Raw genomic sequence first — 21,800 nt, forward strand, 5'->3', positions numbered from 1 at the left:
TAATCGCTCCTAACGTAAAACTATGATATTTATAAGATATTTATTTCCTAAAATTTGAGATGAGCGTGAGGCCATGGATTATGGACAAGATATTATTGTGGAAACCGTCTTCAATAACAAGAACTAATTTTTGGAGTACCCAACCTGATAAAGTTAGTCACTTTTGAGTGAATACCCCAAAATAACAATATTACTGGAGACAAGTAACAAAATATATTACTTTAGCCAATAAGAAATACTTCTTAATGTCCCCAACTCATCAGGAGACAACATATGATAATTAGTTACTATAATATTAAAAGCAATAAAGCCCAAAAGTGTTAGTACTAATCTCAAGAATCGAGAGGGTGCACAAAGTCTTAGTTCTTTATCAAAATATGAGCTCCACCAATTTATGTCATCAAACCAAAACGAAAATGGAAAGCAAACAAACACAATCATCACATTACAAAGGCATGCTCACGGTAGTTAACAAAAACAAAACAAAGGACAAAGCATTAAGCTCATCGAAATGAGCAGTGATGCCAACCTTTATTTTCTCAGTGCTAAGGACACCAATAACAGTTAAACTTAATGATATTTTCACTCTTAACGTGCTTAAACAGAGATATGATGTATACATACAAAGCATATGGGACAAAATGATTAAATCTTATTAAATTCAAAACAGAGTGTAATACAAATCACATTTCAACCACATATATTCAACAGTCTTTGATTCAAGTTCACAAGAATCACAACATGACATTCTTATAGCTTTATGACATCAAAATGGACTAGAAACATAACGTCAGGGGGGAATTACCTCGACAACAGCGAAACCAACAAAATTCGCCCAAAATGGAGCTTACTAAACTTGAAAATGGAGCCCAACAATCTCTACTATATGTTACCGTGTGTGTGTTGGTGTCGATGGGTGAGAGGCGAGTGTGAGGGGCATAGTTTGGAGGTTATTTTCGTTTTCAAGAAGTACTCAGCAGAAGAGTGTAAGCCATGGGAGGATGCGGTTGTTGCTTCTCTCTTGAAGATGAGAGGATCAGTGAAAGCTCTTTTTTTTTTTGCTGATTTTCGTCAGCTTTTTTTTGGCTATTTTTGCAGCGAATTTTTGCTGGAAAAGGGCCATTTTCAGGTATTTTTGGAGTGATTTTCGGCTATTTTTTCCTCTGATTTTCGGACTGAAATCTGGTTTTTTTAAGGGTTGTTTGGCTGATTTTAGGCATATGGGGGGAGGGGGGGTTAGGCGTGGGGGGACAAGGTATGGTAGGGAGGACAAAGTATGGGGGACAAAAACAATAGGGGGACAAAAACAATGGGGGGAGGAGGGGTTTAGGCGTGGGGGACAAAAATTAATGGGGGGACAAGACATGGGGGACAAAAACAATGGGGGGAGGGGGGGTTAGGCGTGGGGGACAAAAATTAATGGGGGGACAAGACATGGGGGACCGGTATGGTAGGGACACGCGCAAAGACGGGAGCGGGAAATATTCAAACACGGTAAAAAATTAGGTGCTCACAATGGGTTAGATGTTTTAATTTTGGCCAATAAAAAGTTGTCATGTGGAATTTAAATAATTATTATTTTAATTCATCATTGACCAAACGGTCAAAAGTATAAGTGAACCAAAAAGGTGAATGTAGGGGTATTATTAGGGGAGTGTGGAGAAAAGATGATGGGAGAAAACAACGAGGAAAAAGTGGAGATATTCCTCTCCAACAACACTTGCTTTTATTAAGCTTTTAAAAGTTTTTGATGCATCAAACCACATATAAATGACTTTGTACATTTTTGCCAACGTATACTATGGGTACCTATTGCTCTCGACTCGAATCTTAGCTGTGGCTCGGACAAATCTAATAGATTTTGCTTAGATTTTCGATTGGTATTAGAAAATCCAACAAGTATATATAATAATACAACTATTAATTGCAAACTCAATAATTAACACGCCCTGTGGATTCAATGGAACGTTAAAAAATCCAAAAACTTCAAATCTCTCTGTGTATCGTGTTAAGTTGATATTCCTTATTATAAAATAAAGAATAATAGCTAACAAATAATACTCTACGACACCTAATTTAAAATTCTGAGTCCGCTACTATCAAAATTTCCACCTTTATTATCCTCATACAAAAGAACTTCTTCTTTAGGCAATTATTGCAGTGATCGGATAATATGATTTGGTGGCACAGAAAGAAACAAAGTGAAGAGAAAATGCCAGAATATTTGAAGCAACATTCCTCTTTTCCTTTTTCCCTATCAGCTTTAATTTTCTGTGATTTGTGACTATAAAAGTATAGTTATTACGAGAATGCATGAGAGCCATGCATATAACGAATTAGATTCCTAGGCTACGTTTCCAAACTAATAATAGGACGCCAAAGCTTATGGGTTCGGGATTATAATATTTTTAAGTTACTGAATTATAAATTAATAATTTGTACATATTTAATATATAATTATTTAAGATAAATATATAATTTGGACCAAAATTACTGAGTTCGCTTGAATCCATTTCCGGCATTCTAGCTCCGCCTCCGGACACGTTATGAACATTGTGGGCAGACAACATTGGCTTGAACTAGGGGCTTTCTCTTTTGTTTGGTTGCATTTGTGCTTAGTTTATTATATAGTTAATTTGGAATAGTTTTTAAGATGTGATTTCTGCAACTTTTTTTTCTTTGCTTTTTTTTTTTGCTATTTGATATTTGGTGCAGCTTTTGGTATTTGTGATTTTTAGTATCTGATGAAACTTTTCTGGTCTTCCTATTTAGATCCTCTTTTCAAAGTTCTCATTAAATCTAACAACCAAAAGTTTGTTATATATTTGATGCAGGCTAAAAATGCTCACCTTTCAAAACTGCTCAAGAATATATACTTAGGCGTCATTTGATATGTAGGATAAGGGAAAATAACCCCAGAATTAGATATAAAATGATTTTATCTCGCGTTTGGTTGAATTTTTAAATTCGGGATTAATTAATCCCGCAATTGAGTATTACTCTATCCCACATTGGGTGAAATAATAATTTCGGGATTAATTAACTTCGGAATAAATACTAAAATGACAAAGATGCCCTTCTCCAATGTCATTCCCGCAAAGTCTTCAAACAATCCAAAGTCAAAATTGAAAATAAAAATTTATCTCAACTTATTTAATATATACCGAACACATTTTGTATTACTCCGTAGATCTCATTTTTAGTCCAACCAAACATCTTCCAATTAAAATGTATTCGCAAAATAATCCCTTTATTATTTAATTAACATATTATAATCCCATCATTATAAACTCGGGTAACTTGTTCCCCAACCAAACGACCCCTTAAGTTATAATTTTAAGCCTACCCCAAACATAGGAACAATTTTTCACTCTTAAGGCTAATTTGTAACATAACTGTTAGCACAAAGTAATACTGGTCTAAAGGAAATTGGATGCAATCAAAAGGTAACTTCCATGTGAAATGAAGTTAGATCTTTAAGGGAATATACAACAACAAACAACAACATACCGAGTAAAATCTCACAAGAGTCTGGGGAGGGTAGTGTGTTACGCAGACTTTACCCCTACCTCGTGAAGGTAAAAAAGCTGTTTCCGAAGACCCTCGGCTCAATGAAAACTTCTAGAGAATATGTAACATAGAAAATAAAGAGAAAAATAATCAGCTATTCCTCCTCTTTCTCATTGTCTTGTGATAGAAAGCTTCTCTTCTTCAAAAGTACTTACATTGTACAAGGTATCATCACAAATTACACAAACAAACACTCTATGATACAAGAACTCCCACTAAGATTTCAGGATTATATATCTCACCAATAATATTATAGGGGACCGCAAGTCCTCTTTTACCATAGACAAAAATAATACACCTAAACGAGGAAAAACATATATATCACTAAAAATGGAAAAGTAAAATAAATAAAACAAAATCCAGCACTACAGACCCTTGATAACGGGGGAAGACTCTAATTCCTTCTACCTGCCTTGGCTCAATATACAAAGGGCAATTCTATACCCCCAACTGCTTCCAGCAAGATGAACGGGTGCGCCTGCAGCCTGTGAATCCAATCTCGCTGTGTCTGAGGCCTGTCAATTCTGTCGAAGACCCCTATGGCGGCAAAGCATCATCTCTTCAGAAGATATCTATAACTCTTGCCATTTTCGAAATGGCATCATGCTATGTACATGTAACTGGAATTCCCCGACGTTAGCATGAGCCTGAAGTGTAGGAATCAATCTTCACTACTATCTAAATCCAAGCAAGAGAACCTCGATCATTGGCAGTTTGAGGACGACCTCTAGTTGGCGTAGGTGGTCTGTTAGCATTTAGCTCCTACTCCAACAAATAAATGCAAACAAGATTAACATAGATCGAAGCAAATATGTCGGGAGTCGAAGCAAAAGATCTAGAAATAATGAACCTGCATCCAAGTGTCTTCCATACGCTCAGGTGAATTTTCAGGTGATGCTGGTGGCAATGGGTGAATAAGTTTAGGAACCACAACAAGATCTCTACCCAATACCAAGATTGCACCAGCATTATTAGCAGTACCTGCAGTAATAAGTTTTATATGAGAGAAACCTGGCAAATATCTGCATGAAGATAAAACCACTACTTGAGTAGAAAACCTTCCAAAGATCTATAATTAGAACATACCACAGTAATTGGTGGCTGAAAAAAGAGTAATTAAATGACCCTGAGCAAATCGTTCAAAGCCATCCATCACGCACTCGTGTGCTCGCACTATTAGTTGAAGATCATTGTTATTGCAAAATTCCATCACACGATCAGGCTGCACAGAGGGAAATACATGAGGGCACAGGAAATGCTAGAGAAACTACACGCAGCCAAACACCTTATATATGAATAACCTATGATTAACAAAACCAGAATTCAGCAGACAACGGAATGACATTCCCGATAACTATAAGAACCTTTTGGACCCCCAACTGACTGAACCAAAATACCATTTGAAGGACTCATGAGTGCAATTATCTTGAAAGGGAGAAATTGAACAAAAAGATAAAAATTGCTCAAATCCTTAAGCTAAAAGGTAGAATTATCGCAAATGGCAGGACAACAAATGATCCTCAAAGAAATTGCACTTAGAAAGAATGAAAAAAACACAGCCTAGCAATATGAAAAAATAAGAATAATAGAGGGCAGTGGAGGCTGACTTTTTGGTTCAAATGCCAGTTCCTTCTGTACTGGGTCCTTTGTAAGGTAATACAGTTTATTCAACTGAAGAAGAATGTAGCAGCTTCCAAAAAATTAAATTCTAAAATTGCTTAAGTGAAAATCAATTTCATTAACCTGAAAGAAGATACCAAAAGACAATTACTCACCCCAAAAGTAACCAATCCAGGACCTCTTGCGTTTGGTCTTAATCCTTCAACACTATCATTTTCTGTTGGGTCAGACCTGGATACACAGATTAATGTGAGAAAGTAGGAGATCGTTTAAATTAGTGACAGAAGAAAAAGAAAAGACAGAGACTGACCACAACAAATCCATCAAAATGATCGACCCTGCTTCCATGGTGATAGGACGCTGTATATTCTCTATCTGCTCTACATGATTAATTGACCTTCCAATACCACCGTGCATACAGATTATTTTTTTCTCAATTAGTGCTGCCAGAGGAAGCCAATTGAACAACCTATTGATCCGATGCCAAGCCCAGATTCCATCTCTCTCACCCTGTTCCAGATATGAACATCAGTAGCTAACTCGGAAACTGAAGGAATTTTTTCCCAGTAAATGATATCATACCATGCGTTCAATGCACTCAATTCGGAAGCCAAAAAGCGCATTGATATCTGCCGCTTCATGGTTCCCTCGAATTAAATGAACGTTGTGGGGATACTCAACCTAAAGCAACCATTTATCGGCATTAAAATCAATTGATTAATTCAAAAAGTAAAAGCACAACAAACATTCACATAAAACAGGTACCTTCAAAGCAAGGAGAAGAGTCATGGTCTCCAAGCTGTGCTGGCCCCTATCAACATAATCTCCTAAGAAGAGATAATCGATGTACCTGATGATCATACACACAAAAATGCAAGAATCATACAACAAAATCAGTATCGCAGTAAACTAAAACCACACTAACTGCACCTTTGTTCTATAAGGTAAAAAACTTATCGATTTTCGGGAAACTCCCTGTATAATCAAATCACCTCATGAGTGCACCAAAAAAGTAACTAGAAGACAAGAGGCTATCCCTCAAATGTACATAATCATTCTCAACCCCCTTAAACGCTCTTCTATTTCTCTGTTCCCATGTAACCGACACAAGAGCTTGGCGGCAACTCCCCATGTTGTGGGTCTTCCAATCCTTCTTCTGAAAGCCCAACTAAATAGTGCCAACCCTTAGGGGTCGTTTGGTAAACGGACTAAGTTATCCCGGGATAATAATAATCCCAGGATTATAATCCCTGGACTAATTTATCGCACCTGGGAGGTGGGATAAAATAATCCCAAGTTTGATGGGATAAGGTGTGATATCCAGTATTAAGTTGGATTAAATTTATACCATATTTGGTTGATGGTGGGATAAATTTATACCATCAACCAAACATTGTATAAATTTAATCCCTTACCTTATCCCACCTTATCCTGCGTACCAAACGACCCCTTAGGGGTTGTTTGGTTCAATTGTGGGATAAACAAGGATATCCATGTGTTGAGATATCCCATTGGATTAGCTATCCCACTTTCTATATGGGATAGCTAATACCATCATTTTGGTATAAAATTTATATTGGTACTAGCTAATACCCCTAACCAAACATGGGATAAATACAATCTCAAATTCTATAACGGGATTAGTATCCTTATCCCCGTAACCGAACGACCCCTTACTGTATATTAACATGAAAAGAACTAATGTGACTAAGATGATCAATCCAAGAATGGCAGTCCTGGTAGAAACACAGAGAAACAGAACACAAAGAGGGGAAAGCACAACTACCACTAAATTACAAGAGTCTAAGAAGGGATCTAATTACATCAAAAATAGGATATGCATTTAAAATGACAGGTCGATACTGACGTTTTATTATTTTAAATCAGTACTGGCATTTGAAAATCATGATAACATATAATCTCTAACTTCATTTACAAAATTCAGGAGCAAAAGTTTTTTCCATCTACAAGATAATAAACGTTTTTTTGCAATATACTTGAAGTGGTGTCTGTTTTAGTTTTGGACCTCCAACTTCTATTATAGTCTTCACCCTCTATTTATTTCCTTTGGACTTCCCTACATCCCTCCATACTTCCTGATATCTTGGGCCCCTTACCTGCTCGCTCTATCTGAGATGATACCTTCTGCACCAAACCTCAAATTTTAGAAATCCGGCTCTTTCTCCAGATTTGAAAGTTGAATTAAAGTTTGGCCATGCTGGTCCTTTATATTGTACTTTTCTGTGCACTACCGTGTGGTATGCAGTGAGCATACTGAGATATCAGTTTTCAACATCCAAGCTGTTCTTCCTCGACTCTATCTGTCAACACGACCGAAATAAATATTGAGTATGTCTGTCTCTAAGGAAAAAGCTGAGTGGTTGAGGCAGAGGCATAATAGCAGCCTAGAGATCTTAGGTTTAAATCCCAACACAATAACACTCAATAAGCTCATCTGCTCTAATCTTTGGTGGTAGGAGTGCGTGACACCTATACTTGTCGGATGTAACAGCTTGCACCACCAAATCTTGCTTTTATTCTGACTTTTAGTCCACAACTTGTGCATAGCTCATTCTTCTCAGTCTATATTCCTATTTCTTCCAATTGCTGGTAATTTTGGCTACTACTTCAACAATATTCTCAATTACTATGTCGTCCATATTGTTGATTATTTGAAGGATAACGGCGGTACTAAATTTTTCCTCTAGTCTCTTCAACTTTAACGTATTTTCCATACCAACAATGCCTTTTCAAGAGCTCAAAGTCGTACCTTTCTCTTCCCAAGGCTTTGGCTCTGCTCTGTATTCTAAAAAGTTGTGCTCATCAAATCACATCAAATAGTAGGCTATATTCATCCAAAGGTTCCTGCTTCTATGTTCATCTACGAATTCCACAGCTAATATTAGGTTCTTAGTTAAGAGGACTATTTTGTAATCTATTTCTGATTTAAAGAATGCATCATCTTAGAGTTTATATCGCTAATAAAATAGAGCTTCCCTTTTGCACCCTACGCCAAAAGAAACATTTCTCTAATGCACCATCTAATTCACCAAAATGCGGTGCCATAGTTATAACTTGTGCATAACTCATTCTTTTCGAACTATTCATCCTATTTCTTCCAACTATGGTATTTTAGGCTACTACCTTTTCCAACTGTTGACAAGAGGGGGTTGTTCTAGTGGTGAGCACCTTCCACTTCCAACCAAGAGGTTGTGAGTTCGAGTCACCCCAAAAGCAAGGTGGGGAGTTATTGGAGGGAGGGAGTCGAGGGTCTATCGGAAACAGCCTCTGCGTACACATTACCCTCCCCAGACCCCACTAGTGGAATTATACTGGGTTGTTGTTGTTGTTGTTACCTATTCCAACAAAATGTTCAATTACTCTCATCTATGTTGATGAATATTTGCATAACCATGGTACTCCTCCTATTTCCTCGGCTTTCTTCTATTTTTATGTATTTTCCACACCTAAAATGCCTTTTGACAAGCCTTTATTCATATGGCTGTACATTTCTCTTGCAAAGGATTGGGGTCTGCCTCGTATCCTACGATTTGTGCTCATCAAATCACAGCACATAGTAGGTTCTTTTCATCTACAGATTCCTGCTGCTATGTTCATCTAGGAACACCTGCTCATAAACTACACTTCTTTATGTCATTTCATATCAAGTCACTGTTATATGTGAATTTGCTCGAGAGTCTTCCTTTCACCCAAAAAAAGATGTGGTCCTTTCTGCTCTGACCGCCATTTTTTTCCAGCCGTAGCATTCCGATAAGATATCACATTGTTGTACTTGTATACAAGGCTTAAGTTACTATATGATTGGATACCCAATAACTTTGATACCTCAAAAAGATCAGATAAAGCAAATTTCCACACCAACACCCCAGCATGACTATGTAAGGTTTCTCCCACAGGAGAAAACGAGACTTTGAAACTGCACTTTTAAGGTGGTAAAAAGATAAATATTACGGGCAAGCTTGATAGCATAAAAAAAGTGGTTACATCTGCTAAGCATATGCTTTTAGCTATTTCATTGACCTCGAAATGTTCTTGTTTGATCTGGTGCAAGTTTGTCCAGAATGCTTTGCAAGATTGGCATCCTTATTTCAAACTAATTTTAAAAGTACTTACATTCTCCTTAGTAAATAAAGTACGTCATTGGATTTCTCACTCCTCATTAAAGTCTTCCCCTTTTCTTTGCATGTGTTGGGAAGGTTTTTATATATCTTTAGGTAGCTCTTATCAGGCTTTCTTTGACAAGATATATAGTTTATTAATGTATAGGCAAATTCCCACATACAGATGTATACAAAGTAGAGGATCTCAGAAGCTCAAACAAAAAATGATTCTCTACAAAGAGCAACCAATGCATGTGTTCCCTAATTACCAGCACGCTTTTAGCAAGAGCTAATTTTAGATGACTAAAAAAATGTGATTTTCATTCATTCTCAATATTGTGTGAAGGTATACTGAGACTGTCGTTCCCCACGTACTTTATGCATATAAAAGAGTGGCAAATTCACAAACAAGGAACTGAGCCAACCTAGGCTGTTGAAAGGGCACCCTTGGATAGAACAAGAAATATGGAGCAGGATTGAGTCAAGGCACTTACGCTATGTCCCCAGCAGTTGATGGGGAACCATACTCGTCAAAAAGTCGCATGAGATCCCCAAATTGCCCATGCAAGTCACCAAATATCTTAATAGGAGCCCTTAGCTGTAAAACACTAGGTTCACTGGAAAATATTCTTTCTGCACTATCACAAAGATCAGCTATCTCATTGCAATCCAAGAAAAATTGCCGTCTGACAGGCGGCTTCCAACCTCGAGGTTTCAAAAGATGGGCAATCACCTGAAACAGTAAGGACAAGAAAAATATAATAAAACCAAAAAAGCAGTTGTCCTTTATAATAAAAGATGTATCAGCCAAAGCTAAAACAGATACTCATTCAAGCAGATGGAGTGCTTTCTTTTTTCAGGTATTGACAATAGTTAACTCCATATGTGTGAGCTTGATCACATTGTCCTTTCCAAGCCCAGATAAAAAAGGGTCATGGTAGGCTGGCAGCCAGCGCCCAGCATAAAACTAACCAATTCATGATGAATCTCACAATACAAATACCTGGTCAGTATGGATTCATATAGCCTACGCCAACTTATTTGGGAATGAGGATAGTTATGTGGCCAGTACTTCAGATGTAATCAAGGAAAACAGTTCCAGATGTCTTCTCTACACGCCTCTTCCCATATCTCTCCCCTCTCCCCCAAAAGCTTCCTCACATCCCACCTTTCTAATCCTCCTATATCATAAAATAAAGCAGGCAAGATAAACCTAATATTTTTTTATGTTTTCTTCACTTTAAAGTACCTTTCTCCAAGTTTATCCACTTCTCCATTCAGCTTGTTAGAGACCGGGAATTTTCCTAGAAACTCTTTTTATTACCGACTTCCCGTAATTATTTTCCCTTGATAAGCTAAATAAGCCGAATCTGTTTGGGTTTAAGCTTGTAAACTCTCTTCGGACTTTTCCCATCTCCCTGCTTCATGCTTTCACTAATTAAACATAGATTAAAATGTAATCTGCAATCTGATATTCCTTGCATTTCATGTGCCCAATAAGCAATTTTCTTTTTCTTTTATCGGCATGATGATGCCCTACATTTAACATCTCTTACCAAGCTGACCCCAAAATGTTTAGGGTGGTTAACTGATATTTCTTGGCAAAAAATGGAAAGAGGAGAGTTAAAATTCTTAGTACAAAAAAACCAACAAAGGGAAAAAGAGTCCCCATCATGAATGTGTAATCAAGAGTAAGACATCGGCATCCCAATGGTAGTAGGAGGACAATAAGGAGAATATTCATTGAGTTAGATTCACTATCCCAACATACCCTCTCCCCCCCCCCAAAAAAAAGAAGGAAAATCTTTTCTTTTTTTAGTAAATTTCCCCCTCTCCCTATGTTTAATAAAAAATAAATAAAAATCCCATACAGGGGAAGAACGAATAAATACATAACAGTTCAATTTCCTGTCCTAATTCCCAATGCATCACATCCCCAGTCTATAGAAACCCAAGTCTACATATCCAAGTCTTTGTTACTTATCTCAGTCCATCACAAGGGAGGTCCATCTTTTACTTTAAAAAGGCAGTAAGCTGAAGCAAAATCATTAACAAATACTTCATCAAAGATGAGGAGAAAGAGCACTAACATTATAGCATGATAAAAGCACAAAAAGATAAGATAAGCAACGGCAAAGATCAACAAATATCATACGAAAAGTTGGAGAGAGAAATTCGACCACAAGTCCACAACTGAGCACAATACAAGCATACATCACCAATAGAGAGCAAGAGACGCTCCATGTAGGCCTTTTTTCCATCTACCTTCCTATGGCTTGTCAACTTAGGGCTGCTAATGAGATATTCCCTTTTTTCTGTACAGATAAATTCAGCTATGTTCGTTCGAAAACAGAAAAGGTAGGGCATATACTCCGTCCAAATAAAGGCATTATTTTATTTATTTATTATAATAGTCGTATCCGGGCCAACTTGCGCGCACCTCGACTAATTCCAGGGGATACCTACTACCTCCCACCAGCAACCCGCACCAGGTAACTCTATCCACCAAGGCTTGGACAGATGGGAAGAAATCACCTAGTGTTTTCGTCTCCACTAGAATTTGAACTTGAATCCTCGTGTTCTCAACCCACTTCACTGACCACTAGGCCACACCCTTGAGTGCAAGTAAAGGCATTATTAAACTTTTTTATTGAGAGATCCACGCAATTCCTTTCTAGTAAGTCTTATTTATCTCTATCCTCTATATGATAGCTGTTAAGGCTCTCCCAATAGAATTTTAGAGGAGATTTAAAAAGCTGTTCTTACAGAAAGCTTTTGTGCAACAAAAGGGTCTATAATACCTTTCTTTCTCCTGCTTACAGAACCATGGAAACACTGTGTCCCTATCTGGCTCATACTGTCATGTATACACTCCTGGTTAGGCAGCCTAACTACAGAAAAAGGGGGGAAAGGCAGCTCAGTGCACTATGCTCCAGTTATGTGCTGGGTTTGGGGAATAGTCGTACCACATTATAGTCTATTGTACGCAATCTTACCTTGCATTTCTATAAGAAGCTATCTCTAAGGCTTTAACCCGTGACCTCATGCTCACATGGCAGCAACTCTAACTTTGAGCCAAAGTTCCCCCCCCCCACCCCCCCAAAAAAATAATCCCCCGACACACACACATGAGTTGAAATTTTACCAATCAGGTCTAACAAGCATCCCCTGAAACCAAATGAGAATATGGTAAATAGATAGCCAAACTCGAAACAAAACATAAAGCAAACAAGTCGAGACCAAATAAAGATATCAAACAAGAAAAAGGAGAAAGAAAGAAAGAAAAGAAAAAGACGAGGAAAACAAAGAGGAGAGAGACTCAAACATCTTTCAGTAAATAAAATGAAGCAGCTTTTTCAACAAAACATGTACTTTCACCGTAGTGTTGAAATTACTCTACAACTACAACCAATATTTGCTCTTTTTCCTGCAATTAACATCACCATAGGCATGTAATTGCAATGATGGAAACTGGAGAGTATACAAGTTTGTCAGTCACCCAGTAGAGGTGTCATGGTATGCCATAGTACTCATTGCTAATCAAAATTAGTTGAAGCACATTAGTGAAATCATCATGCCTTTTTGGGAACACTGTTGACGGACATTTGTCTATCCAAGAGTTTTCTTGCTGCTGTTGCATTTTCTGGAGTTCCATAACTTACTCGCCTGCCTTCATTTTCAAATTGATCAATTGAAAGTTGTCGCACCATACCACCTAGGGCACCGCCAGTCTCTGCAGCTACAACCACCTACAGATGCATTAGAAACATTTAATCAGTTATGTACAAATTTAATCTGATACGAAAATATGTATGTTGCTCAGACTCTCCGAAAATGCCGTCGGGTGCGTGTCGGATCCTCCAAAAGTAGTGCATTTTTAGACGATCCAGACACAGGTGCGGCAGCATTTTGGAAGTCCTCACAACATAGGAAAACACATCAAAAGGCATAGGATTACTGACAGCACGGTGATGCAGCCTAACTCCAGTGGGGGTAGAATTATTTGAATCAGGTTTGATCAAGGTAGATGCCTGTTCACCACTTGGTGTTGCCTCTGCTCCACGATCCCTATCCGGAAGTTCGACTTCCCCGTTACCTTGTTGTCGAGCTTTGGCAGCCGCTAGTGCAGCAGTAATGGCCTCTGCTTCTGCTGCGGAGGCCTCCACGAGGTATTCAACACCTTTGCCGAGTTTCCTGCAAACAAAACCATGAGGGATGGAATTCAGAAAATAAAGATGCAATAAAAGAAATAAACCAGAAGCAGATATTGTTATACACTTATACTCATGCAATTGCAAACTCACCGAGATCCTTGCAGCACAGCATTTTCAGTGCTTATATCAGTAAACATATCACCATTTACAGGGGGTGCAACAGGATTTCCCAATACAACTGAACCATCATTAACTGCCTCTGGAACTGTTTCCCTTGTTCTTTCATCACCATACCCATACCTTCCTGTTATCCTTCCTTCTTGTATATTAGATGCTGCAGCTGCAGCGGCTGCGTGTGAAGCTGCACTTGTTGTTTCAGCAGCAGCCAAGTCTTCGGCGACAAGCAAGTCATCTAGCAGTACCCCTGCGACCAAAATACCAACTCAGATGTCGTCTCACAAATACGAAAATATCACCTAGCTACAAAGAGATTTCTAAACATCAGCCATTTCTTAACATCCAAAGCAAAATTGCAAAAACAAGGAAATTATCTGAATAACTGCTCCGAGGCACATAACTCATTATGGGTACTTTGTTAAGTAAGTATATTTCATAACAATAGTTTTATATAAGTAGATGTCAATCCTATTCAAAAAAATATAAGTAGATGTCATTACAGTACTCGGAAAAATGTAACAGCTACGAGATTAGCCAAGACATGCATCTGGCAGTATTTTGGTACCTATATTTTGGAAAGTCAATAATTGCATAATTTGGACAGAGCAACAACCCGAGAAACGATCTTAATCTGAGGTCAGCTACTAGCTCCAATAATGGTCGCAGTTTCTATTACATATCCAAGACTCCAACACTTTATCAGGAGTAACTTCAATGAAAGTTTCTATAGACATATTCATAATAACTGCTCCTAGGCACACGTTTCATTATAGTACTTTGTTAAACAAGTATATATCATAATAAAATAATACTTCATACAAGTAGATGTCATTACAGTACTTGGAAAGATGTAAGAGCTAGGAAATTAACTAAGATTTTGGCCTACTGTACTATTTAAAATCCTTCAATTGGGAGAGCTAACTACTAGGTGCAAACAAAGAGCATCCATGCTAGCTGCAATACCACCAGGCAAAAGTTGGTCAACCAAGAAATTCTGGGCTAATCAAACCTTTTACATTGACAAGAGACATGCCTTCTTAATATTTCAGTCCTTAAAAGACGCGCAAAGTAAAACACTAGTTTCTGTTGCAAACTAATATATGAGCAAACCTTTTCTAATCAATCAGATGGCCATACAGTTCTACATGGTATGAGGTTCTGAGTCCGAACCTCTTTGCAACCCGTTATCAAAAAGAATTTCAGAGTATTTAGCCAAAGAAAAAGAATCAGGCCCACACGTAAGAGGGCGTATTACAAACCAATATAAAAATAAATAAATATTGTCCCCCTTCTAACAACTTAAGCTTTTAGATGAGGTGGACACACACTTCATCAGTTTCAGTCTTCAAAATCAGCTTTTAGTATTATTTATATCAGCATCACTAAGGCTTGCAGTCTAGGCACAATGGCAAATTACACGATGAAACTATGAAAGACAGAATCCACCTATTAGAAACCATAAAAAGAGTGACTCGTGGAAAACTAGTTAGTCTTGTTAGAATGTGTATCCGTTCACTAAGAAGTTTTTTAACTATTATAAGGTATATAACTGTTTAATTATCTCAGTCAGCTACTCAATTGGTATAGCATAAAGTAGACAGGTTTTATCAGTAAAAGATAAGAAAAGTCGGCAGTTACCTTACAAATGGTATCCGTAATCAGTGGGACTAGGGATAGATTAGAAAACAATGTACCAAGAAATACACAAGAGCTATGCTCTCACTCATTCCAAAAATTTCCATTTTTTCTATCTTAATGCTTTAAGGGGGGGTCGTTTGGTACGATGAATAAGCAAAAATAATTCTAGGATAAAAATTTAGCACCGCATTATCCCTTGTTTGGTTATTGATCCTAGGATAAGTTATCCCGGGATTAAAAACCGGAATAACTTGTACCTGCTAGAGGGTGGAATAGTAATCCCAGAATAAGTTATCCCAGGATAAAGCAGTAACATTGACCATCCCAAAATTAATACAACATACCAAAATAGTCTATAAGAAATAATACAATGATAACTAATCACAACATAACTAATTCCAGTATAACTAATTCTAGCATAACTAATCCCAGCATAACTTGTCTTCAAACCAAACGATCCCTTAAAGTCTAACTAAGATCAGGATTTAGCTGGGCTGCCTTATAAACACATAAACCAAACAGCACATTCTCAACAGCCCCAGGGATGAAGAAAAGATATAGAACTTAGTATGTCTCAGTTATTCTTTTTTTTATAAAAAAAAATTATGTCTTCCGACAATATTCCAAAAAGTGAGAATAGTTAACATCTGAAGATCAAATTAGAAAGCAATCAAGATGTCTATCTTCTAGCATTACCGCCACGCAAACCACCATAGATAAATACCAAGTCACCAACAGCGGCAGCCGCATGCCTACACCGCCTGGTCAATTCAACTGCGGCATCTCCACCAGCTGCATCTGCACTGTATCTGCCTGTCCTCGGACTGGTGACAACGGATTTTGTGTCACACCACACTCCTGCAGCAGTATCAAGAACTGCCACCAGACAAAAGAAAGAAAGAAAGAACAAGAAAAATGAACAGATATTAGATTAACATTAAACAAACCATGGTAACAAGAAATAAAAAAAATTAGAAATATCAGTCGTCGCCATGAGCAATTGAACAAAACAGCATTAAAAAATACCAGCTATACTGGAAGAGTCCTCCACCATGCGTCCCCCACCAAGAGCACCTCCAGAAACATGGAGCCGAGCATTAACAAAAACCTAGAATACCAAACTACGACTGATTAATACCTTACAATTTTATTTTATTTTGGGGGGGGGGGGGGGGGAATTGAGTCATCAGAACCACTTACTGCCGCATGCTGATATCTAGGAGATGGTGACACACCAGGAGCAATGGCCCATTCCCAACGGCCATCTCTATGTTTGGCCAGTCCGTATGCACTTGCTAGTGGCTGTGAATCACCAAGGCAAAAGAAAATGATAAGTACAACCATCACACTAGAACACATACTCAAATCCAAGTTCCCAACATCCACTGTGCATGTTAACTGCAGATCAGATCCAAAACCCTAAAAAAGCTTCTTAATGTCTACGATTGTTTAACTAAACTCAAAGTCAAACAATTCACATCATGTATGACAGCTGCAAATTGGTAAGCTGGACTCGACGGTTATCTCGAGACGGACACCGGTGAGAGTGAGATGGCAAGACGGAGCACAAGGGATCGAGGGAGAGGAGACAGGAAAATAGAACTCTAGGAAGTGCAGCCATTAATAATGTTGCTGACCCACATTAAGTAAATAAAATAAAAGTCCCCCTCTTTAACAGCTTAAACATTAGACGACGTAGTTTACACAATTCAACGTGTTATTAGAGCATACAAGTGGTCCTGGTTTCAAGTCTAACTTCCACTTGCCAACGGAAATATTTTTTCACGTGCTTGACCCAAGGAAAATAAATCAGACCTGCGCGTGAGTTGGGACAGAGAAAACTAACACGGGCAATATATTGTCCACATAACTGAAGGAGAGTAATGAAAAACTGGGGAATGTAACTCCACTCAGGTATATATCCATGAAGGTGACTAACAACAGCTTACAAAGTAACAAAAATGGGAATCATGTACCATCAAGAAGATGGGTGCATCTGTGCGTCAATTCAGTGGGATATAACAATATAGAAGAGGAATTGGTAACATAGCCTGCTATGTCCAAAGTAAGTGGTATTGATAAAAAGTTTAGGAACAGTTATCAACACAAGAAACATTTTTTTCTTGCTTGGAAGAAAACATGCTTCACTCACCACACTATTGGCATCCCTCCCTCCACAAAGCAGAAGAAGACCATCAGAGCGTGCACTTGCAGTTGCATACCTAGTCAAGTAACACAAGCTGTTAAGCATGTCCTTATAGCATTCATTGGTTGGTCCAGATCAGGATTACAATAATTCATTTTCAGCATCAACCTAATCAGTGAAACTTATGATAATCCACAAAGAAAATTCAAATGAAAATGTTGAACTTTTTGAGCCAAACACTTAAAGGGCTTTCCTCGCCAAATAGAACAGTTCTGTAGGAACCTCCCTTAATGGAGAACTAATGGCTAACATATCCAGTAGTATGTCACCAGACCCTACTGTTAATCAAAGTCCATCTTCCAAATAAGGAAAGAACGCATTTCCCATTTGAGCATTTCTTGGCACTTAGGCAAGCATGCTACAATAAAACAGAGGCAACTCTAACATCATTCTTGTTAACTGTGTCAACAATGAGTAAGTTTGAAATGTATCCCTGATGTTTTTCCATATCCACAATACATGTCATTGATTTACCTTTCCTACTTATGTTTAATCTATACTGCAGAAATATAAGGGAAAGGATTGACCCCTTCTTCGTTCTCTAAAGTCTCTTTTTTCCCCTACATCAATTCCTTGAAACAAAAATAAAAACATCCACCTCACCGTCAGCCAAAGCCCCAGACCCCTCCCAAAGTAAGGGGAAGAGTAAAGAAGCTCAACACATCGGGTATTGGAGATAACAACGAATAACACATTCTAAAGAGACAACAAATAACACATCAGTTTCAGTTTTATTAATGAAGAATTGTTGTCTCTCTAGAATGTGTAACGATCAAAAAAACACATTCTAGAGAGACAACAAATCTTCATTAACAACAAATCTTCATTAGTTCATAGAGTAGAAATAAGGACCCACAAAGGAAATAGAGTAATACATTCTTATAATCAAACGATCATATAGATGCACTTTGTAAGTTAAACAAACCGCCAATGATGTTTTCCACCATTTGGCGCATATACTACATTTACAAATCACTTTTTTAATTGTGGGGATTAGTTACAGTTTCATATAGACATGTAATACTGAGATTTTCCACTATCTAAAGCACAAAAGAATAGAAATCATGAGATACTTGCGATGATGCAACAAGTGAAATAAAGTAAAGAGAGAGAGAGAGAGAGAGTGCATGAAACTTACATGCAAGGAGGAGGACCTTCACCCTCTGGTTCCAATTTTCGCCATTCATATGGCTTTGCAGCAGTGTCCAAAGCCCAAACATCTGCTAGAGGCCGTTTTCCTGAAAATAATGGACCACGTTATGATTTTCTGACCAATATCATTGTTTACAAATGGGGAGGCCTCTTCATTAGACTAACCGTCATTTCCACCGATTGCCATGAGATATCTTTGCCCTACCAAAGCCATGACATGTCCATAACGAGGTCCTGGACCAGGTCCTTGGACCACAACCCTTAAATGAAAAAAGTTATTTCAGTAGCTGCTGTACAAGTTTGTCAGCACTTAAATACATTTTCACAGGTCAGCAGCATATACAAGTTCAATGACAACTACACCTATTTCAAGTGCTAACCTGTGCCATCGTGGTCGTTGTTGTTGTGTAAGGTCCAGAACGTGAAGATCCTCAGCTGACAAACCGGCTGGACCAATCCCACCCTAGGATGGATCAGAATAGGCATCTTAAACTTGATGGGGCAGATGATCAAGCACAATGAAAAGGTATCAGTTAATACAAACCTGAATGACAACCATAGTTCCTACTGCTGTAGCAACATGAGCAGCCCTCGGCGTAGGGGGCTCTCCAATTGGAGTGAGCCTATAAATATCATCAAGAAACAGAACTACATTTTAACCTTTCTATGGAAGCACAAAAGTGAATGTATCAGATGCCCAACACACAATTAAGACTTACCTAGACCATTTATTTGTCAAAACATCATAACAGTGCACATCAGCAGTAGCCCCTGCTAATCCTGAAATCAGACGGAATGCTAAGTTGTTATAACTTCAAAATCCACCTATTTCAGTTTTACTAGTCAATCAAGGCATGCTTCTGAACAAAACCCCCTCTACCAACTTTCTAGATGAACCAGATTTCACTCTTTCTCATGGTAAAGAGAATTAGCTCCAGAGAAGCCTCCTCTTCTTGCATTCCATGAAGATTCTTTGAGAGAACAGCCAATAAGGGTGTGTTTGGTATGGCCGAAAATGCTCTTAAGAAAAAGTAGGGAAAGATTTCTTTGATGCAATCATTTTTTATCTTGAATAGTAGAAAAAGCTTTCCCCAGTTAAAATATTTTTCATCAAAAGGGATGAAATAACTTCCGTCATTTACGAACATAAGTCATTTTTCTTTATTAGTATCCCAACTCTTACCCATATCATTTTTTTCAGTCAATGCTTAGACATCATCATCAACCTTCAATAATCAAAGATATTATAGAAACGCTATAGTTACATAGTAGTCATCCTTCAACGATAAGATACCACGAAAACACTATCCTTAAACCATATATTGTTTCATGTTCAATTATTCTAAAAGCATAAAGTTTAAATCCTGAATCCCAAGACAAATGAGTTGTGGTAGAATCCCCAACGCAGCCCTAAGACAAAGACAATATTGAATTGTATGACCACCTCATCTAAAAGTCCCAATAATAACAACAAATTATTGTTATCTGGTGTTGTCAAAGGCAAAGCTTTAAGAAGCGCTACAGGTCTATTGAGGCTTTAAGCACAAAGAGCAGTTAAAGTGTGGGCTTTAGTAAAGAAAGGTGCAACGGAAAAAAAAAATACATGTGTAATGCCAAAAAAAAGTAATAGATTCATTTAAACTGTTTTACTTGACGATTATCATCTCTTTCCCGATTATATTTGTTGTTTAATACCGCTCGATTCAAGATAGAACGCATGGGAAACAAGGCGCACGCCTTAGTGCCTCGCCTACACTCAAGCACAGCTTAAGCGAGGGAAGCGCTCCCTGAGCTTTTTTGAGCTTCACGGCTTAACTGCGCCTTAAATGAGCCTTTGACAACACTAGGTCATAGACCCAACTTGCTCAAGTTGGGTCTGCTATATGAATCTCACTGACCACATTACTCCATTTAAACTCATCTCATGTCAATATTATGCAAATACAAATAAAAACTTATTAGAAGTTCTATTCTAAATGTCCCAATCAACTCAGGAACAAAAAAACTGAGCAGGTAATGCGCCCTCAAATTCAATAAGGTATCAAGAGAATTCAGCATTCAATAAGGAAACATTTTTGGCTCAGACTCTATATATGGTTTAAGAAAATAACTAAATAAGTACAAATAATTGATTTCACAGTAAATCAAATGAGTTATATTAAAATCCCGAATTTGAACCCCATAAAGTTAAATCTTGAATTCGACTCTGCAAGAGAAATTCAGTATCCAATTGAGGAAACTTACGAATTCCAGCACTTCCAGGAGAAGAGGGAGCTGGTGCTGAAGCAGCAGAATTCCCCTCAAGCGCAGTAGCACCACCAAATAGAATAAGCCTAGGACCAATATAATTCGAACTACCCTCCTCTCCAACTGCCGGAACCGCCGTTAGCGTGTGCCCACACCTCGGTCCGGGACCGTCTTCCTTCTTCTCCATAACAGCCTGCACTACCGTGTACGTCGGAGCACATCTCGGCCCAGCAACAGGAGCAGTAGTAACCGGAGATTCACAGGCCGGTGACGTGTCCTTAGGCTGCTCCAATGTCGGACCGCCGTTATTCGGATCCTGATCGGGTTCCGACGGCATCGAAGAATCTACGTCCATATCTGAAACCCTAAATCCGAACTCTAAATCTGCACGAAATGAGAATTTGCAGTTCTCAACAATTTGTAATTTGAGTCAACATATTCTTCAATTCAAATTCATTACAATTGCAATTGCAAACCCTAGTATCAGATCCTCCGATTCAAATGCCTGGAATTACAATTAAGCCCCTGGAATTAGAGAAAAAAGGAGAGAGAAAATTGGAGTATTGCAAGATGCTCTCTCTCTCTCTCTACCAATACATACAGTTTCTCTCTCTAAAAAAATCTCTCTGTCTAAATCTGTATTTTCGTTCTCTCTCTCTACAGAGTGCGGGGCTGAGAATCCGATGATTATTTGACGAAATGACGGCGCTGGAGTTCCTGTTTTTACTTTTCAGGATACAGATTACGATTGTGGGCGTTCGGAATAGTACAACTATTAAAGCATGAAATGCATTACTATTTTTGGTTTCACCCGGGGTTCACCTGCATTCGCGCCGGATAGGATCCCATTCGGAGTAGCACTCTATGCCAAATATTTTTTCATATCCAAGATTCGAACTCGAAAACTCTAGTTAA

General features: G+C 38.1%; 1 protein-coding gene across 1 annotated transcript; it reads right to left on the reverse strand.

Moving 5' to 3' along the window:
• Window positions 1-3,645: 3,645 nt before the first annotated feature.
• LOC104085301 (serine/threonine-protein phosphatase BSL3-like) lies at window positions 3,646-21,580 on the reverse strand. The gene is made up of 21 exons (XM_009589299.4): window positions 20,883-21,580; window positions 19,358-19,418; window positions 19,183-19,261; window positions 19,019-19,101; window positions 18,804-18,898; window positions 18,625-18,724; window positions 17,433-17,502; window positions 16,481-16,582; window positions 16,307-16,388; window positions 15,977-16,156; window positions 13,616-13,889; window positions 13,274-13,505; window positions 12,890-13,060; window positions 9,806-10,044; window positions 5,956-6,040; window positions 5,773-5,871; window positions 5,501-5,700; window positions 5,346-5,421; window positions 4,657-4,792; window positions 4,421-4,551; window positions 3,646-4,332 (listed from the first exon to the last, which is right to left on the reverse strand). The coding sequence occupies exons 1-21, from the start codon at window positions 21,238-21,240 to the stop codon at window positions 4,249-4,251; spliced, it is 2,937 nt and encodes a 978-aa protein (XP_009587594.1). The 5' UTR covers window positions 21,241-21,580; the 3' UTR covers window positions 3,646-4,248.
• Window positions 21,581-21,800: the final 220 nt, after the last annotated feature.

Source organism: Nicotiana tomentosiformis, chromosome 1, assembly GCF_000390325.3.
Source record: "Nicotiana tomentosiformis chromosome 1, ASM39032v3, whole genome shotgun sequence".
In the NCBI taxonomy this organism is placed as follows: domain Eukaryota; kingdom Viridiplantae; phylum Streptophyta; class Magnoliopsida; order Solanales; family Solanaceae; genus Nicotiana; species Nicotiana tomentosiformis.